This window comes from Actinia tenebrosa, unplaced genomic scaffold (assembly GCF_029948245.1).
Source record: "Actinia tenebrosa isolate PJP-AT-01 unplaced genomic scaffold, QUT_ActTen_1.0 PGA_scaffold14__42_contigs__length_11649687, whole genome shotgun sequence".
Classification (NCBI taxonomy): Eukaryota; Metazoa; Cnidaria; class Anthozoa; order Actiniaria; family Actiniidae; genus Actinia; species Actinia tenebrosa.
In genome coordinates, this window is record NW_028292574.1 from 11095323 (window position 1) to 11112822 (window position 17500).

Here is a 17500-nt window from a genome sequence, read left to right on the forward strand (position 1 = left end):
GTGTTGTGGTGTTTATAAGACGAAAAAGTTTGTGCCCGGGCTAGAAGATTAGTTGGTCGATCAATAAAAACTTCAAAGCAGTCTATGACCACAGTCACTTTTTTGCCAAACGCTTGCTGGAAACACATTGGCATAGTTTCCCATAGCTGATTTCTGTCTGGCTAGCAAATGAGTGGCGACAAACGAGAATCCATTACAATCAACCACAAAGAAAAAATCCTGGATACTGTTGGTAGAGATACTTGGAAACGGTATGCCAGTTCTTGAAACGGTATATTAAGTCTAAGCTTTATCAGAACCATGACAAATTCCTGAAATTTGCTAAGAGTTTGACTACGCCGAGTGATGCTTGTAGAAACGTGGTCAAAGATAGTCAACAGAATTTCAGTGGAAGGCAATCCAGTATAAAACCGAACTTTATCGTCTGTGTTAAGATAATCTTTAGTTGGAGGCTGATATCCATTTACCGAAAACATATACTCGAACTCCTCAGTTTGAGACATAGAAGATGTAGTCTGGCAGTTTTCGTTTTCAGTCTGGACGAAGACGCTATGGACGCGGCATGAGTTGGTTTGACTTACAGAGCAGGACATGGAATCATCATGATCACAGCTCGAACACAGATTTAAAGCTTGGCCTTCTTCTTCTACAGCTTCTTCAGTAGATGGACCCTCTGCAAAGTCGATATTTTCGAGGGGCAATCCACTAGCATCTAATTGTTGGCGTTTAACAGCAGCCTCATACTCGAGCTGTTCAAGAGACCTCTTTCGTCTTTCCTTTGATCGGGCAGCTCTCGCTTCCACGGCTTCATTATTTACTTGGCGATATTTAGTTTTACCAAGATTTAAGGTAGGCACCCAGTCGTTGTTGAATCTATCCCACGCTGCTGCCGGCCTTCCTGACTCGAAATGCCTTCCACAAACTCTCTCGTTTTTCAGAACATTCTTCCATTGTATGTCGTCGCGACTTATCGCCATAATCCATCTTTCTCGTCTCTCTCTGCTCAGTTCTTCAGCTTCTTCTCCTTGTTTATCAACAACAGAAGGTATCCTGAAGAATCCTATAGCCGTATCTTTTCTGCTATTACTTGAACAGCCTACAATAATACAGTGAACCATGACAAAAGTTGCTATACACCCGTGAAATGACGTGGTTCGATACGCTTTGTTTATATATATGCGACACCAACATGGCGGATAGCAACCGTCGTCAAGCAGTTAGTCACGTGAGTGAAAACCAAGAATAGCTAGCTGACATTGTATTTGGTAAAAAAACTCATGTTTTCGTTTAAGAGCAAAGTGATTGGTGTCCTTGTCAAAAGTTAAATAATTCACATCATGTAAGCTTTCAACATCTTTACATACAACTTTAATTTCAAGCAAACCAAAAGGACTCATAGCATTTTCAGTGGCTAGTTCCATGTCAAAGACCTTGCGATCAGGAGAACACCCTAACCATGGGCAAACAGGATGAATAACAAGACCACATGGATATAAGTTAACAGAACTGTTTTTTACTTTGGTTGCATAGTTATAGGCTGCATATGGTTCCATCTCAATTCCCTTCTTCATTGCTGCTGTTTGGACATGACGGGTTGGGTCTAGTTGCTTGCATAAAGACTTGAAGTTAGCTTGTCTTTTAGCTACTATGCCAAATTTACTGGCTGTTATTCTTTTCTTCCTTAAAGTGTGCCAAAGTTGACACTCACTTTGGTCTCTAGTTCTTTCTTCTAAATGAAAGGACATTTCCTCATCAACTCTTAAGGAGGTTAGTGTAGCTAATTGCTCAGCATTTAAACAGGAACTGAAATTATTGGTAAAAGAGGTGTTGCTGGTCAATGGTAAGGAAGGAAAATCAGTATTAGCATAATCATTAATGATATAGGAGGAAGTAAGCTTCTGTTGATAAGATAAAATGCAACCTATAGGAACTTTGCCAAATCTTGTAGAAATTGCAGGGAGGTTTGTATCAGACATGTCAGGTAAAAGGGTACATATGAGAGGTACAGGCTCTAGAGCTTTCAGGTTTTCTTTGTAAGTAGAGTCTAGCAGCAGGTATTGGGAGGCAGGGGAGTACAAAGAGCTCTTTATAGATTTAGTATAGTCCGCTCCTTCTCTAGTTTTCTTGACAACCACTTGATCAACACATTCTGGCGTGATCTTTTTTCCCCTAGGAATATTCCACCTTTGTGCTGACATAGTGCAGGTAAGTTCATCGGGCAATGCTGTTAGACCCAGCTGCTTGCAGTGTGCAATCAATAGTAAAAGTGCCAGGGTATGTTGACAGGCTCCTCCTGCACCAGCCACGCACGAACATTTCCCATATAAATTCTTGTTTTCCAGTAGGCACACAATAAATACTGAATGTGGCTTCTCTGATTTTTTCATCGAGCGAAAACATTTACTCTCTATCGTTGCCTCTTCTTGACTATAGCGAACTAAGAGAAAAAGTCAAATTTTAACAGAGTCCATTGAATATACAAGCACGACAAAGTACAGCCAGAGTTAACAACTAGTACAACAGCACAAGCATTGACCGTTTTTAAAGCTTTTTCGTACATTTTAATTCCCCAAAAAACTCACCTTTATAATCATGGAGATATCCTGTTTCGGCAAAAAATTTGTAGGCTTTTTTCAGACTCGTTGAACCTCCGCCAGTCTTTTTGGCAAATAACTCTACGTCGCCAAACGACAGTTCAGGCATCCTGGTAAGGTCAAGCGACCCTTTTTTCGCCGGCTCGCTAAAGAATTAGATCAATAACGATGAAATACGTCCTTGGAATGGAAATGTTTACTAACATTTCATGAGTCTGTGTATTGTTTTTAAAGTTTTCTAGGGGAAAACCCTTTAAAAGCAAGTCCCAGGTCAAAGACCACGAAAAAAAGTTGCGATAACAAACAGGAAGCGGCTTTGGATTTGGTGAAAAAATTAGCGTAAGAATTTTTCTTTCGGACCAATCGAAAAGTAAAATATGCTTGAAGACTCCATGGGTACCAATATTTGGTAGAAAAAAGCTAAAAAGTTACGTCTAAGTGGTTGTACTAACCTGTTTTTGTCGCCTTCCGGTGCGACGGCGGCCATCTTGATGTTTGTTTACATAGCGCGCGTTTGCCATCCAAGAAGTCACGTGATTTCTTAGTGCAAGTCGCCTATTGCTCTGCTGTTCCCTGCCTCCAAGAAAACCAAATCGATAAACTTTTGGAAATCAGTGTCAAAACTGCTATTGCAGATGCTCAAAGTGTCATCAAGTCATTCTCGACTCTGTGTTGTCCGGTTCAAAATGTGATGGTTGACATGGCCTATACTCTAGGAGGACCAAGCTTCAGAGCATTTACCACTTTTTCCAGCCTCGTAGATCGTCAGTACTGGAAAATGGCTGGAGATGATCTAACGTGCTCCAAGTGGTGTAATGCGAAAGGCCAAGATATTAACAGATGCCATCGAGATGCAGCAACAGTTTCTAAAGGCTGTGGATGTTCTGGACCGTATCCTCAAGTGTGCACTCCTACAGCATCTAGTTGCTGTGGTTCTCAAGAAACTTGCTGTAAAGGTCAGGGCTTTCGTTTCTTTTTATCCCACAAAGTTATCTTTCCGTTTGCGTTATAGCTAATGTTATCCGCGCAAGGGCAAGAGAACGGAAGATATTTTGCTTTTTTTTTTTTTTTTTTTTTTTTTTTTTTTTTTTCCGCGTCCGCCTGTGCTTGTGCTCATGCTTGCGTCGGCTTCCGTCGCTAGTGAGAACCAAAATCTAGTGCAGAAACCTTCTCACAAGATTGCGAACTCGAAAGAAAATGTCTCCACCTTCCCCTCCCCCAGTAATTTCTTTTTAACATTTATATTTTGCTTTTTAGCTGTCTTCACGTACAAGAGCTTCATCACCAAGACCTTCAATGAGGTAGCTTGTTGTCCTAACCCTAAAGCAACGTGTTGTACCCATAACCGATGCTGCAAGGAAGACGGAGTCTGCTGTCCCGCAGCGCCAGCTGAGCCCACATACTGTTGTTACAGAAATTACCCACACTGCGCTCCAGGCCGCATGTGTTCACGTGATGGATCACGTGGAGGTCACATGATTCCAGGTACGGAGATTTTTGAAAGGAAAGGTTTTAACTAAAGTTTAGCGTTGGAAAACAAATGCTGTTAACTATGTAGAATTTCTTCATTGTGTTTTTTAATAGTACGTAAATATGCCTTGACGCTGTTGGAAAGGCCTTAAAAAAGCCAAGGTAGATGGAATTATGATAGTAAATAAAATGTAAAAATTCATAGGATTCAAGAGGTGCAACAAAAATAAAGTCAAAATTTAACTGAATGGAGTGTAGAGACCCATGTTTTGAAGCTCATTTTCGTCCTCAAACCACTCTTCCTCGTGGAATCCTCTCAAAGGGAATAAAATAACCAAACACGGCGGCCATATTGGAAGAAACTATATTTTGTCAACTTCTTCCAGCATGGCGGCCCGTAGGTGTCATATAAAAGGCTAGAACATGTCGAGAATGCATGACAATAAAAAAGAAATCGTTTGAAATTTATTGTTTAATCAAGAAAAGCACAATAAACATGTATTTGTTAATAAGCCCCAATTACTACCACTTATGCATGTTTAAATCAAGATATATGAAGCTTTCAAGGATATTTAATATACATCCATTAAGAAACGAGTTGCAAATTGAGTACGAGACGTAGCGAGCGCCAATAGAACTTTCTCGAATTCGTTTGGATGACCACAAAACAATGGTTTGAAGTCGAGACTGACTTGATTCTTTTATTCATCAAGTTCAACCTCGACTTGAAACCATTGTTTTGTGATCGGTCAAGCGAACTCGGGAAAGGTCTATATATGTAGCTCATTTTTCCGTTCCACTTTGTTGGTTTTCCATCACTCCCAAGAGAACAGAACAAACCAAGTATTTTGTAAAAGTCAACCAACATGGCGGCTATGACGTCACATGCACATGGACATAAGACATGGCCGCCATGTTGGATGACATAACAAAAGAGACCAAGACCAAATCTTTTGTTCAAGTCAACCAACATGGCGGCTATGACGTCACATGTCAAGGACAAAAGACGTGGCCGCCATGTTGGATGACATAACAAAAGAGACTAATGACATACCTTTCTTCAAATTCAACCAACATGGCAGCTATGAAAATCAGCAATTACGTCTTGATATCACTGCTACTAGAATACTTTTTGAATCGTGGAATTGCTTTTTTTTTTATTCAAATGTTTTAACAAAAGGAAGTATGCAAAGGACTCTGGTAGTTATAGTATCAAAACGTAATTAGAAGTATAAGGAATGATTAAAGCGATTTGTAAAATGTAAAGAGAAACCTGCCTTTTTCATAGCATTTGTACCTCAACAAAGCAACGGTACACTTTCATCACATCACCACAATTACTCAGTTCTAGTCTTTGTTCAAGTGTAAAAATGGCTAGCTGATGAAATTCGTTATATAGCAATAAAGTGGATCAACAGCTGATCGCTGTGGAATCCCACAGTTGTTGTATGTAAACACCTTTTAAGATATCGGCTAGCAGAAAAACTCAGTGACGCGGCTCAATAATAATCAAGTACAATAATTTCTAAAGCCTTTGATTACAGTTTAGTAGAGTGGACAAACAACCAATCCCTGCGGCATTCCACAGCTGCTATCATGAAACTCCTTGATGGAAAGCGGTCAAGGAGGAAAAATACTTAATGCATCTATCTAGTGATTATAAGTTTTTAGGTAAGTTTTGCTTGCTTATTTTCAACTATGATTAAGTCAGTTGCGTGACTCTAGCGAGAGAGCGTAACGCAATCGATAGGACAACACTATTGTTGTTTTAAATTACACTTGTTCGCAAATAATTGTCACGTCAATCTTGCGTTTGAAAATCATTGAATTAATGTTTAGTGACCCAGCTATGAATCCCTAACGACATACGAAGCTTACGGAACACACATTAATCTACATTTGAGAGAGCTGGACCCTCTCTAGTCCAATACACCATTTTCTAATAGATTCTAATAAAATTTCATAGAAAGACTGATGAGAAACGCAGTACAAAATATTCAATAGAATCTAGCGCTTTTATATTCAAATCAGAACCACGGATTTTGTTGGCAAATGAACTTGCCTACATCAGTGTTCCTATGAAATTTGTAGTGATCAGATTGTTGCAATATCGTTTTCAATGCCACATATCTAATCTTAAAGCCAAAGTTTTGCTCTCTCTACAATAGTCCCTTTCACATTTCCCTGCGCCATCTTGAAAGGTAGCCGTGCCTTTGCATCTAAGCGAGACGAACGGTGAGCTTGCAATGATAGAGAGATGTGAATAATTGTCCAAGGTGTTAAGAAATATCTCTATATCTGCAAGCTCACCGTTCGTCTCGCTCCGATGTAAAGGCACGGCTACCTTTCAAGATGGCGCAGGGAACTGTGAAGGGGAATATCAAGAACAGAACCTAGGACCACTATTAATACAAAGTACAATATACATATTAATGCTTATAGTAATGAAAGGACTGTTCACAGTAAAAGTAATCGACGTCGCGAGTGAGGAAGTCCAAGGTTTAAATCAATGGTAGTTACGTATAAGAGTGGTTTATAAATGCTTGATTTCCATTCCAGGGAGGTGATCGTTCTTACCAGACCTTGCATTTCTTTGCCGGGTTCATTCTAGACCCAACAGGACACTTGTAGGCCTTGGCGAATTCTTGCGAGTTGGAAAGCGAACCTATGACCCTGGGGAAGGAATAACATCAGATAAAATCTCGTTAGGGTAGAGCAACATTGATGGAATAGCAATAAATTGTCGCTCCTGACCAAGTAGAACGACGTCCCTTACTCTTAGTACTAATTTTGACGACCTTCCCAACCCCTATTACCAATTTTGACGTCCTCCCCCTTCCCCAATATAACCCTGGTTGTGATAAAAGTATGGCCCTAGTACTAGTCTTTACTTACCGCCACTGTCCTGGGCTGTGTACTCCATTCTCTACAGCACTAACAGCTGCAAGTGGACGGAACGAGCTACACCAGATCTGTGACACAAAAAAAAAACACACGAGACCTTGAGGTACGACCACACTAGGCAGCCCGCGGCGCGGTGATGTAACAAGAAGGGGATGAGTGAGGACTATGAATGAATGGTGGTCTTGACTTGACCACGGAAGCATTGGAAGCACGGGTGGCGTAGTGTGTGAGCGCTCACCTCTCACCAATGCGACCCGAGCTCGAGTCCCACCGGATTCGGTGTTGTATCTGAGTAGAGTTGTTTGTTGGTTCTCTCCTGTGTTTCAAGGGGTTTTCCGCTGGTTCTCAGCTTTTCCTCCCTCCACAAAAATCAACTCCTAAATTACGATTCGATCACGGAATGAGGGCCAGAGGTTTGTTAGCCACTGGCTATTAAGTGCTACGCTTGTGAAGATAAAAAAAGGACGGCGGAGTGCAGCGAGTAAGGTTTAGAAATTTGTTCGACGTCTTGATTTATAGCAACTTTTCTTACCCGTGTAATATAGAAATGAAAGTTAGCATAGAAGTACGAACCTGTGCAAAACTTAAGAAGAACAGCTGATCGTGATTCAAGTCTAACCCTGGAAGTCTCTTCTCTTCTTTTCCGTTCTTCTTCTTCCATATTTGGTAAGCCTATTAACATATATTGCATAAATACTCCTATTGCTAATTTGTTATCATTCCCAACAAATTTAAATTACGCAAGACACGGCGGCCATGTTGGTTGATATCACAAAAGAGACTATAAAGCAGGTGCATGTTACGTCATGGCCGCCATCTTGGCTGACGATAACAAAGCATTCCTCATTAGCTTCTCTTGTTAGATCAGCCAAGATGGCGGCTGTTTCATTGTTTTTTGAGTCACATGATTGCACACACTCTATTGCTTACTATCAATCACGTGACTTTTTGGAGTTGACTGGGGGGCAAACAAGCGGTTGACTGGAGCGCAACTAGCGGATGTTAAGTCAAAACATATCAAAATAAGTCATCAAACTATTGTATTTGACTATTTTCACGACATCAAACCAGAAAACAAGAGATCAAAACAACCTCCAGGATTCTACAAGCCATCAAAAAAGAGCTATTACCGGAAGTGACGTCTATTGCTAGCAGCCTATAGACAAGTCTCAGTTTGTTAAATTAAAACATGGCGGCTGTAAAAACAAACCGCCCTTTTACTTACCCCCATGGGGAGGGGACGTGGTCAGCAATACTCCTGTAAGGGAGGGGTGGGTGGGTCACGATATATATATATATTACACAATACCTGGAAGGATTGCTTAATTCCACCATTATCAGCAATGTTCTCACCGAGAGTTTGAAGTCCATTCAACTGAAATGGAAAATGCTTTATTACTTAATTACAAAAACTATGTTATCTTGAATTAAATTAATAGATATGCTGTGTTTGCCCCTATTTCCTAATTACTGTATTATTTTGTTATATTTACATTTTTCCCGTGAAATTTGTAGTTTGAGTATTGTTCAACTAGACATTTTGTTTTTTCCTCAAATGCTTTGATTGAACCGTTTGTCCACCACTTTTTAAGATTCCCGTCTTTGTTAAACTTGCGTCCTGCAAACAAATGACGCAGAACATCATTAAATTCTAGATTTAGAAAGAAATAGATCAAGAAAGCAATTCCTCATCAATCCCTTCCACTCACCCCTCGCGCTCACTCAACCCCCACCCCTACCCCTCACGAGGCGATGGTTTTCATAAATACGTCATGACAATGGACCTAGCTTGAACAGACGGCGCCATGTTTATTCAAACGAGAATTTAAGGGGGAAAAAAAGACTATGTAACCTCGCCCGAAACGCTTGAATGTGAGGCTACATGTGGGGAAATCAAAATGCAGTGCGCCATAAATGGTATATCAGCATTCTCTCTCACTATCTGCCAGCCATTAAGTATCGCAGTCTCTAACACATACGTACCATTATCGTCAAATCCATGACTAATTTCGTGCCCTACAACCATACCGATACCACCGTAGTTAAGAGATCTGTTGAGAACCATCACAAGGGCCGTAAGTTAGATAACTCACTGGGTTAATACATCACCCTCTTTAAATAAAGTTTATTGATTGATTGATTTTGAAAACAAACGTGAACAAAACAAATATCGAATCAAGAATCTAAATGCGCCAGCGATGATACCCAATTAAACCATGCGCGATTCAGAAATTGACCTCTTTACCTCGGGTTTTTCCCCATTTTAGACCACGTGCATCTCATTCTCTTGAGAATAAGATTCTTTGTTTGAGTTGAATCCCTTTTCATGTGTCTTCTGATGTTCAGCCATTAAACAAACAAATGATACTTTAGGGAATGACACGTGGTCTGAAATTGGAAAACATTACGCCCAAGGTAAAGAGGATTGGCTACAGAGACTTACTTTGGGTGGGATTCATCGTAGAATGGATCTTGAAGGATTCCAGCTGGAAAAACTGATGAAAACACAAAATTAGTCAAGAAAATTCCCCTAAAGTGTTTCAAATCTATTCATTAGTTGTTTCCAATTTAATTTCTTAGTTTTGAAGCGGGAGCTCGAACAATGAGAAACGTTCTTGTGGATTTGATGTGGATTTGATTTGATTTGATCACCTGCGTATTTATAATAAAAAGATATATTCACATAGGGAGAGAGAAGCTATGCACCATCACGTGATGGCAGCCATGATAGGAGGCACGGCAATCTTTTCCCCCAGGAAACTAAATTCTTTCTGATGTAAATCAGACTAAACCAGATTCAGTTGGTCCTGCCTCCTGTCATGGCTGCCATCACGTGATGGTGCAAAGCCTATATAGGACAAGGATATATCTTATTATGATCTATATTTGGAACACATAACTTACCAATCTTGTTGTCAGAAGAGGAGTAGTAAGCATTAACGGTGGGAGGGGTCATGGACCATCTATTATAACAATAGATAACAATAATCAAAATGAGTGGGATTAATAGGCATGGATGATAGGAAGGAAGGAAGATGGGGACAAAGAAAGGAGAGGAAAGAGAAACGACAAAATCTTACATTGTTTTATCAACAGGTTTTCCAATTTCTTGATAATTCTTCATGTTGTCAAATCTTTTACGGTTCAAATTGTTTTGGAAATGAGTTGTTTTGTTTACATCAAACTGAAAAAAGAAAAAGAAAAAGTCATCTCTGTGACAAAATACCAAGGCAATACAATACACTCCGTGGTGTATGTCGTTCTCATGCATCATTATGACGTCATTCATGCATCTGTATTAGAACGTCCACATACCCCTTTGTATTCTTTAGCCAGTTTGGTGGCGTTGACGATGTATGTAGGGTATCCAATGTTCTCTCTGATGGCTTCAGCCTGAAACAATCACTTATTTATTTATTCATCCAATCCATCCATCCATCCCTCCCTCCATCCCTCCCTCCATCCCTCCCTCCATCCCTCCCTTCCTCACTCCATCCCTACCTCCCTCCCTCCCTCCATCCCTTCCTCCCTCCCTCCATCCCTCCCTCCCTCCCTCCCTCCCTCCCTCCATCCATCCATCCATCCATCCATCCATTCATCCATTCATTCATTTTTCCTTCCCTCCCTCCCTCCCTCCCACCATTTATCTTTTCAAATTTTGTACTTTGCCCAATCTTCGTGTAACCAACACCTGCCTAATCCCTCCCATTGGTTTCCGTCAAGGGCACTTAATTCAGTACACAATCGCGTACCTTATCTTTAGCGGCTTTCTTCGTTTCTTCATCCATCCATTCAATGTCCTTTAGGTTATCGATAAAAACTCCTCTTATAGCGTGAATCATCTCTTCAGCCTACAACAGACCAAAATTTACAGTAAATAAAGAAATCATACTCAAGAGGGGACTCAAGTGTGGAGTAGCGGTATAGCATTCGTCTCTGAACTCGCCTTTCCCTTGCTTAGAGGGTTTTTCCTTCCTACACGCTAAATTTCAATTCAATCGAGAGTTAGCCATGCCCTGACTTAGATCAGCCCAGAGGTTGTTTCAGGGATGTATCTGTGAGTTAGGCGTGCCCTGACTTAGATCAGCCCAGAGGTTGCTTTACGGTTTGACTCACCGACTTTTTGCTTGTCCCGCTGAACTTCTTGTCAACGAAAAGCAGCCCGACGGCCATACCAAAGGCTTTCTGTACTTCACTCATACATGTCTGCCAGCGAGGGTCCTCGCCACTCGTGCCCATGATAGATTTACGATATTCATCAAAGACTTTGGTGTATTCCTGGGACAAGTAGGCGCCGTTCAGTACCACTACGTGCCACATCAGGTAGTTAGCAATTATCCTGAGGTACAAGGAATCAAGTATAAACTAGGGACATGCTAGTTTACAGGGTATATACACAAATTAATATTCTAAAGGACTTGTGATAAAGATGATGGTGATGGTGACAATGATGGCTGATGAATGATGATGATGATAACCATGATGATTGTTGACGATGATGATGATGATGGTGGTGATGATAATGGTGATGGTGATGATGATGATAACCATGATGGTGGTGATGGTGATGATGATGATGACCATGATGATGATGATGGTGGTGATGATAATGGTGATGGTGATGATGATAACCATGATGATTGTTAACGATGATGATGATGATGGTGGTGATGATAATCATGATGATGGCGATGATGATGATGACCATGATGATGATGATGGTGGTCATGATGAAGATAATGATGGCTGATAATAGATGATGACGATGACGACTTATGATGATAATGATGCATGATGATAATGATGCTATATGATAATGATCATCATCATCATCATTATCATGGTGATAATGATAATTGATGATAGTGATGACAATGATGCTGTATGATTGTAAGGATAATGATAATGATCATAATGTTGACGAGGATGATGATGATAATGATAATAATAATGATGATGACGATGATGATAATGATAATGATAATGATAATAATGATGATAAGGATGGCGATACGATTATTTAGCCCAGTCACAAACACGTGGCGAACATTATTCCTAAACTACCTCTTCTCAGTTGCTTCAAACACCTTCGAAACATTCTTCATATAGTCCAGGGCATAGACGACAACCTCCTCGTCCTGGGTTATATTATAAGAAGTCTCTGCGAACATTCGCACTAGAAATTCCGTCAGATTGATCTAAAGACAAAAACAAATTATACTAAATCAGTAAAATGGAAAGGTGGCCGGCGTCTGGACAGAGGTTAAACCGCACTAGCGCATGCGCAACCGTAGTCCAATTTACAAGTAGAGTTAGTCCATGGTTTACTTGAGAATTCAATTTCTTCGGAGGGGGATAAAAATGGGTCTGGGATCATACCCGCAGCCATCTAGTCTAGTTACACAGGGGGGGTAGACAGGGGTCTGGAATTGCATATGTAACTTAGTCTAGTTACACAGGGGGGTAGACAGGGGTCTGGAAGTGCATAAGTAACATAGTCTAGTTACACAGGGGGGTAGACAGGGGTCTGGATATGTAACATATTCCAGTAGTTACTATACTCATCCCTTAGGCATCGTAATGCTGGATGAAGATACCCCATCTCCAATAACGCTTACTTGACTTGGTCCAATTTCTTCAATCAGTTTTTTGAGCGTCATTTTCTTGTAGATTGCGTTACTGTCTCGACGTTGCTCCTTTGGGATGAAAATCTTGAACAAAAAACATAATGATTATGATTACGGTGGTGGTGGTGATGATGCTGATGATGGTGGTGGTGATGATGTTGATGATGGTGGTGGTGATGATGTTGATGATGATGATGACGACGACGATGTTGTTGATGATGATAGTGATGATTGTGAAAATGGTGATTACGATGATGATGAAGGTCATCGTGATAATGGTAATAGGGGCCTTAAGCTGCAGGACGGCTACGTGGGCGAAAACGTCGGCGAAATTGAAGCGCTTCAACCTTCTATTGTATTATTATTTCGTGTTTACCTAGTATTTCACCCAGTAAGCATCCCCGTTTTGGAGTGAAATGACGTCTTTTGGGAGCGCTTTACTTATAACGAAAATCAGCAAAGATAAGCTTTTGGCGTAGCCGTTCTCTTTAGTACGTAAAAATAGGACATTTCACGTCTTACTTTCAGCATAAGACGGTAATGATGCACAGTATTTCGTACATTCCAACGAGTATCTATTGAATAGCGCAATTAGTGCTATTGTATGGTTGCCGCCGTCGTTGCCGTCCTGCAGCTTAAGGTCCCTAATTATAATGATGACGGTGATGATGATGATGATTATGATGATGATGATGATTATTATAGTAATGAAGATGATGATGGTAAAATCATATTTAGTAAACCTTATTCATCAAGACAAACATCCACAGCTTGATTGCTTACCCTTGCTAATTCTTTCTCGAAGGCGTACACTTCGTCTGCGCGTGCCTGGGCCTCATCTCCTGCTCCAACAAGTCTCATCAAATTCACCATGAACTTTTTATATGCTCCGCGAACCTGGAGAAAAGAAAAAACAATTGTAGAATAATTTATGAAAGCGGTGCAGTGGGCCAGAGTTTGACTGTCTGGTATTCTACTATCTTGTATTTTCTATCTTGTATCTTGTTTTTGACTATCGTTGCGGGATTTCAAGATCAGGCATTTCTTAGGATCCATTTCCTTCCTCTAGTAGGTGTATTCTTCGTCTGCACGCTACTTCATCACGCCCATGTTGGTGGTATTTACTGCGCAAACTCATTAACCGGGACCACGTGAAGACTCAATTAACCAATCACAATATACAGCGAAAACAATGCAATGAAACTTAAAGTGCATATGACATGAAAAACTTTTAATGTTAAAAATGTGTATTTTATTGTCATGAATAAGAATATCACAGTTAAATTTGTTTCAAAAACGTATTTCTCTAGAAATTCAAGAATATTTAGCACAAGTTGTGACGTCATTTTGTTTACAAGTCTCCAGATTTGGTTGCAAATACACGAAATATGTTTGAATGTAGAATCTTAATTTCAGGTAGTACACTTTTCAGTTTCACAACATTTGAAGAGTACTACGTAAGCTATCAAATGAAGCAGAATACAATATGCCTTTTGTTGTTATTTTGTATGAATTACAATTTATATTTAGTACATTACTACCGAATCTAGAGTACGTGTCAACAAAATGACGTCACAAATTGGGCTTAATTTTCTCACATATCTCAAGAAATAAGCTTTCGAAACAAATTTTATTAAGATATATTTATCATTATTAACAAACTATACATTTCAAGCGATGAAATGATTTCGTGTCATATACACTTTAAGTCAAACTTGAACCAATCAGGTGCAAGCAACAAGAAAATACTTAGATGCAACAATAACTGTGGAAATGAACGTGATTGGCTGAGAATAAAATGTTAATGATTTTGCTCTCTATTGATTGGCTAAAGTTTTTTATCTTAAATTGTGGTATAGTGGTCCTGGTTAGTGCGTCTGCAAAGCAACAGTAGACTTGTTACTAGCTTACTTTGCTTATATCACCAACATGGCCGCCATGTAATTATCATCTGCTTACAAACCATGGAGTTGCTTTTTACCTTTTTATGGTAAGTTGTGTTGAAGAAATAACTCTCTCTAGAGATGCCAATGCCATTCTGATCAAACTGAAAAACACCAAACGAACATTAAATATTCGTAATAATTAATTATGAAATTCAACCAGGAAAAAACCCAACATTCAGGAAAAATGTTGATTAAGAATATTTAACAATTATTCGCCGAAGGCAAAGTGATTATCGGGGAATATTTACCGAGACGCGAGTCTTCGAGCGGCGAGGTAAATATTCCCCAATAATCACTCAGCCTGAGGCAAATAATTGTTTTAGTATAAATACACAGGTGATTCTTTCAAAAAAAGAAAAAAAAGAAGGTAAAAGGCATTTTTTTCCGGTAATAGCAACAAAGCGGCTGGCCGCCATTTTGGATTTTCGCTCGAGGTGATTATCGTGTGATAGTGTGAGTTCACCTGCGTATTCTTACTAAAAAGATATAACGATACTGCGCACACAAAATATTTTCTATTTTTCAGCTTTCTTTTCTGGATCAGCAATCAGTAGCACAGCGGAAATACTACTTCATCTGCTGAGCATGCGCATAAAATTGGGATTTTTTCTTTGTTTGTTGAAGATATACTTTTGTCAATATGTGGGTTGACGTGATTGGGCGCCTTCAGGGGCCAATAGGAAGGTTTCAGGTGATGTAGGGAAAAACGCAAACTTCTACATGATGGATATATATATATATATAAATTTTTTTTTTTAAAGGAAAAGTTCTTATTATATACTCACTACAATGACGTTTTTGGTTGAATCTTTCAGGTCTGTAGCCACAAACATGTTAAATAGCAAGGCAATGGAGAGTTCTTTCTGTATTTTAACGAAATTTGTCATGAAGTCCCATGAGTTGGCACTCCATTTCTTATCCGTCACGTTCCACGATCCGTAGTCCTTGATAAGCTGTTCCAATGGCTTCCCACCGAGCTTCTCGATCCTTTCAATATCCATACAAGCATCGAAATAGTTGAAAGCTTTCACAACTGCTTCGTTCTATAAAATGATATACGTTTGTTTGATCAGTGAGATATTTTCTGCAAGTATTTTAAGCCAGGGAAGTAATGCTTGCGCTTTTTCGGATTGCTAAATGTATTTTTTCAAAAAGAAGCAACTAGTGACGTTTTCTTAAAAGATTACCAATGAACAATTTAAAGAAAGGAAAAAAAAAAGACGAAAATAAAAGACGAAAAAAAAAAATAAATAAATAAAAAGAGACGAAAAAGAAAAAAGAAAAAAAAAAGAAAAGAAAAGACGAAAAAATATAAATTGAAGAAAGCCGGTAGGATTCAACCCACGTCTACCAAATAAATCCCCTAATAAATATGCAAAAAAAAACAAAAAAAAAACGACTCCACTTTGCCATACCCCCGAGACATCCGCAGAGCTGGGGCGTCGTATGGACTTCGGACCTGACGGCGATTAAATCCTTCTGCCCTTGGGTGTACGAATTACGCAAGAAAATGTTCTAGCCGAAGCATCAGGGGAGAGACCAGCCGGCCCCCAGACCATATCGGCTAATCCCTTGCATCTCTGCCACGCACGGAATCGGTTGAAAAACTAATGTTAAAAAGTCTAGTCTATCCGGTGCATTGTTTTCGAGGCTATTGTTTTGCTAGTTTCGTGAAACCGTGGCTCAGTGGAAAAAACGTGGGTCTCCACAAAGGCAGTGAGTCAAGCTCGGTTGGGGGAGGCTAGTACCTGGATGGGTGACCTGGAACTTAAACCTACTGGAAATTTTTTTTTTTTTTTTTTTTCGTTTTTGTTTTTGTTTTTGTTTTGTTTTGTTTTTTCGGTTTTGTTTTTTCAGTTTTTTGTTTGTTTGTTTTTGTTTTTGCCGATATCTTTCGGTCAGGACTGATGGTTCGAGACAAAGCGCGAAACATTCCGTTTTCCCGCCAGTTCAAAAGACGACGTTTTTTATGCGTTATGAAAAGCTGTGCCCTCACCAAGCCAACCACAAGTCGCAATGAAATCTGTCAAAAAAGTATAATAAATGTCTTATTTCGAGACTCATCGACATGAAGCCACCACAGACAGTTTTATAAGGATTACAGAGGTTTTCGTGCTCCAGGGATGTTTAGTTGGGTAGGCGGTGGGTTACGCATGCGCATTAAGAACCATAGGTTGATCAATCACGCACTCAATAATCTGCAGTTGTGAAAGGTAGGATGGATGAACCTTGATAGCAGTAAGGAAGAAGGACGGTCGTACGGCACGGGCACGGTCACGGTCACGGTACGACATGGTCACGGTACGATATGGTCACGGTACGATATGGTCACGGTACGATATGGTCACGGTATTACAAGGTCAGTCCGCGTCATTGTCACGGAACGTCACAGCACGACATGGTCACGGCACGTCATGATTACGGCACGGTCAAGGCACCTTATTGGTTCGACAAACAGGGTGCATTGTGAACAAGATATGCCTGTACCAAGGCTAGACCACAATGCATCATGCTCGCTATTGCAAAAGCCTAGAGCTCCTTGGCCAAAAAAAAAAAAAAAGAAAGAAAGAAAAAAAGGCTTCCTTTACCTTACTATGTTTCTTTCGTATCTCAGGGTCAAAGATAAGCTGCTTCAATACTTCTTCATTTCTCTCGTACAAGATTTTGAACTGACTCCACGCTGTTTTGCTGTCGGGTATTGGGTTGTTCTTGATCCAACCTCCACAGGCGTACGAATAGAAGTCATCGCATGGTTTCACGGACTTGTTCATAGCGTTAAGTATACCTGCAAATAAACAACAACTTTTTTGTAGTAGCGCTAGCTTCCTTTTCAAAAGTTCTTATTTTAACTTCCAGTGCGCAGAACAGTTTTGGCAACACAGATGAAAGACTACATGGAATGGCTCTATTCGAATATTAATTATTTATTATTGATTATAACGTCATGAAACCCTAACCA

The 17500-nt window shown here is 39.9% G+C and overlaps 3 protein-coding genes across 4 annotated transcripts in view; 1 reads left to right on the forward strand and 2 right to left on the reverse strand.

Annotated features, from left to right (window-relative positions):
• The window catches only part of LOC148911509 (uncharacterized), a 4284-nt gene extending 1117 nt beyond the window's left edge, over positions 1 to 3167 (reverse strand). The window contains exons 1-3 of the mRNA XM_089029805.1: positions 3047 to 3167; positions 2583 to 2740; positions 1 to 2437 (exon numbers count right to left, since the gene is read on the reverse strand). The exon at positions 1 to 2437 is cut by the window's left edge and continues 1117 nt beyond it. Of these exons, the coding sequence (XP_088885931.1) occupies positions 1218 to 2437; positions 2583 to 2740; positions 3047 to 3081 (1413 nt within the window). The 5' untranslated portion in view covers positions 3082 to 3167 and the 3' untranslated portion in view covers positions 1 to 1217. The remainder of the gene's footprint in view (positions 2438 to 2582; positions 2741 to 3046) is intronic.
• The window catches only part of LOC116305247 (uncharacterized), an 11947-nt gene extending 7635 nt beyond the window's left edge, over positions 1 to 4312 (forward strand). The window contains exons 2-3 of the mRNA XM_089029816.1: positions 3152 to 3550; positions 3852 to 4312. Of these exons, the coding sequence (XP_088885942.1) occupies positions 3152 to 3550; positions 3852 to 4114 (662 nt within the window). The 3' untranslated portion in view covers positions 4115 to 4312. The remainder of the gene's footprint in view (positions 1 to 3151; positions 3551 to 3851) is intronic.
• Positions 4313 to 4518: 206 nt separating this feature from the next.
• The window catches only part of LOC116305239 (endothelin-converting enzyme homolog), a 19510-nt gene continuing 6528 nt past the window's right edge, over positions 4519 to 17500 (reverse strand). For both annotated transcript variants that reach the window (XM_089029800.1, XM_089029801.1), the window contains exons 2-19: positions 17130 to 17326; positions 15327 to 15584; positions 14577 to 14642; positions 13379 to 13492; positions 12587 to 12679; positions 12033 to 12166; positions 11085 to 11307; positions 10721 to 10819; positions 10284 to 10361; positions 10049 to 10152; positions 9873 to 9931; positions 9412 to 9463; positions 8952 to 9019; positions 8462 to 8586; positions 8278 to 8343; positions 7542 to 7640; positions 6960 to 7036; positions 4519 to 6737 (exon numbers count right to left, since the gene is read on the reverse strand). In XM_089029800.1, the coding sequence (XP_088885926.1) occupies positions 6638 to 6737; positions 6960 to 7036; positions 7542 to 7640; positions 8278 to 8343; positions 8462 to 8586; positions 8952 to 9019; positions 9412 to 9463; positions 9873 to 9931; positions 10049 to 10152; positions 10284 to 10361; positions 10721 to 10819; positions 11085 to 11307; positions 12033 to 12166; positions 12587 to 12679; positions 13379 to 13492; positions 14577 to 14642; positions 15327 to 15584; positions 17130 to 17326 (2012 nt within the window). In that variant the 3' untranslated portion in view covers positions 4519 to 6637. The remainder of the gene's footprint in view (positions 6738 to 6959; positions 7037 to 7541; positions 7641 to 8277; positions 8344 to 8461; positions 8587 to 8951; positions 9020 to 9411; positions 9464 to 9872; positions 9932 to 10048; positions 10153 to 10283; positions 10362 to 10720; positions 10820 to 11084; positions 11308 to 12032; positions 12167 to 12586; positions 12680 to 13378; positions 13493 to 14576; positions 14643 to 15326; positions 15585 to 17129; positions 17327 to 17500) is intronic.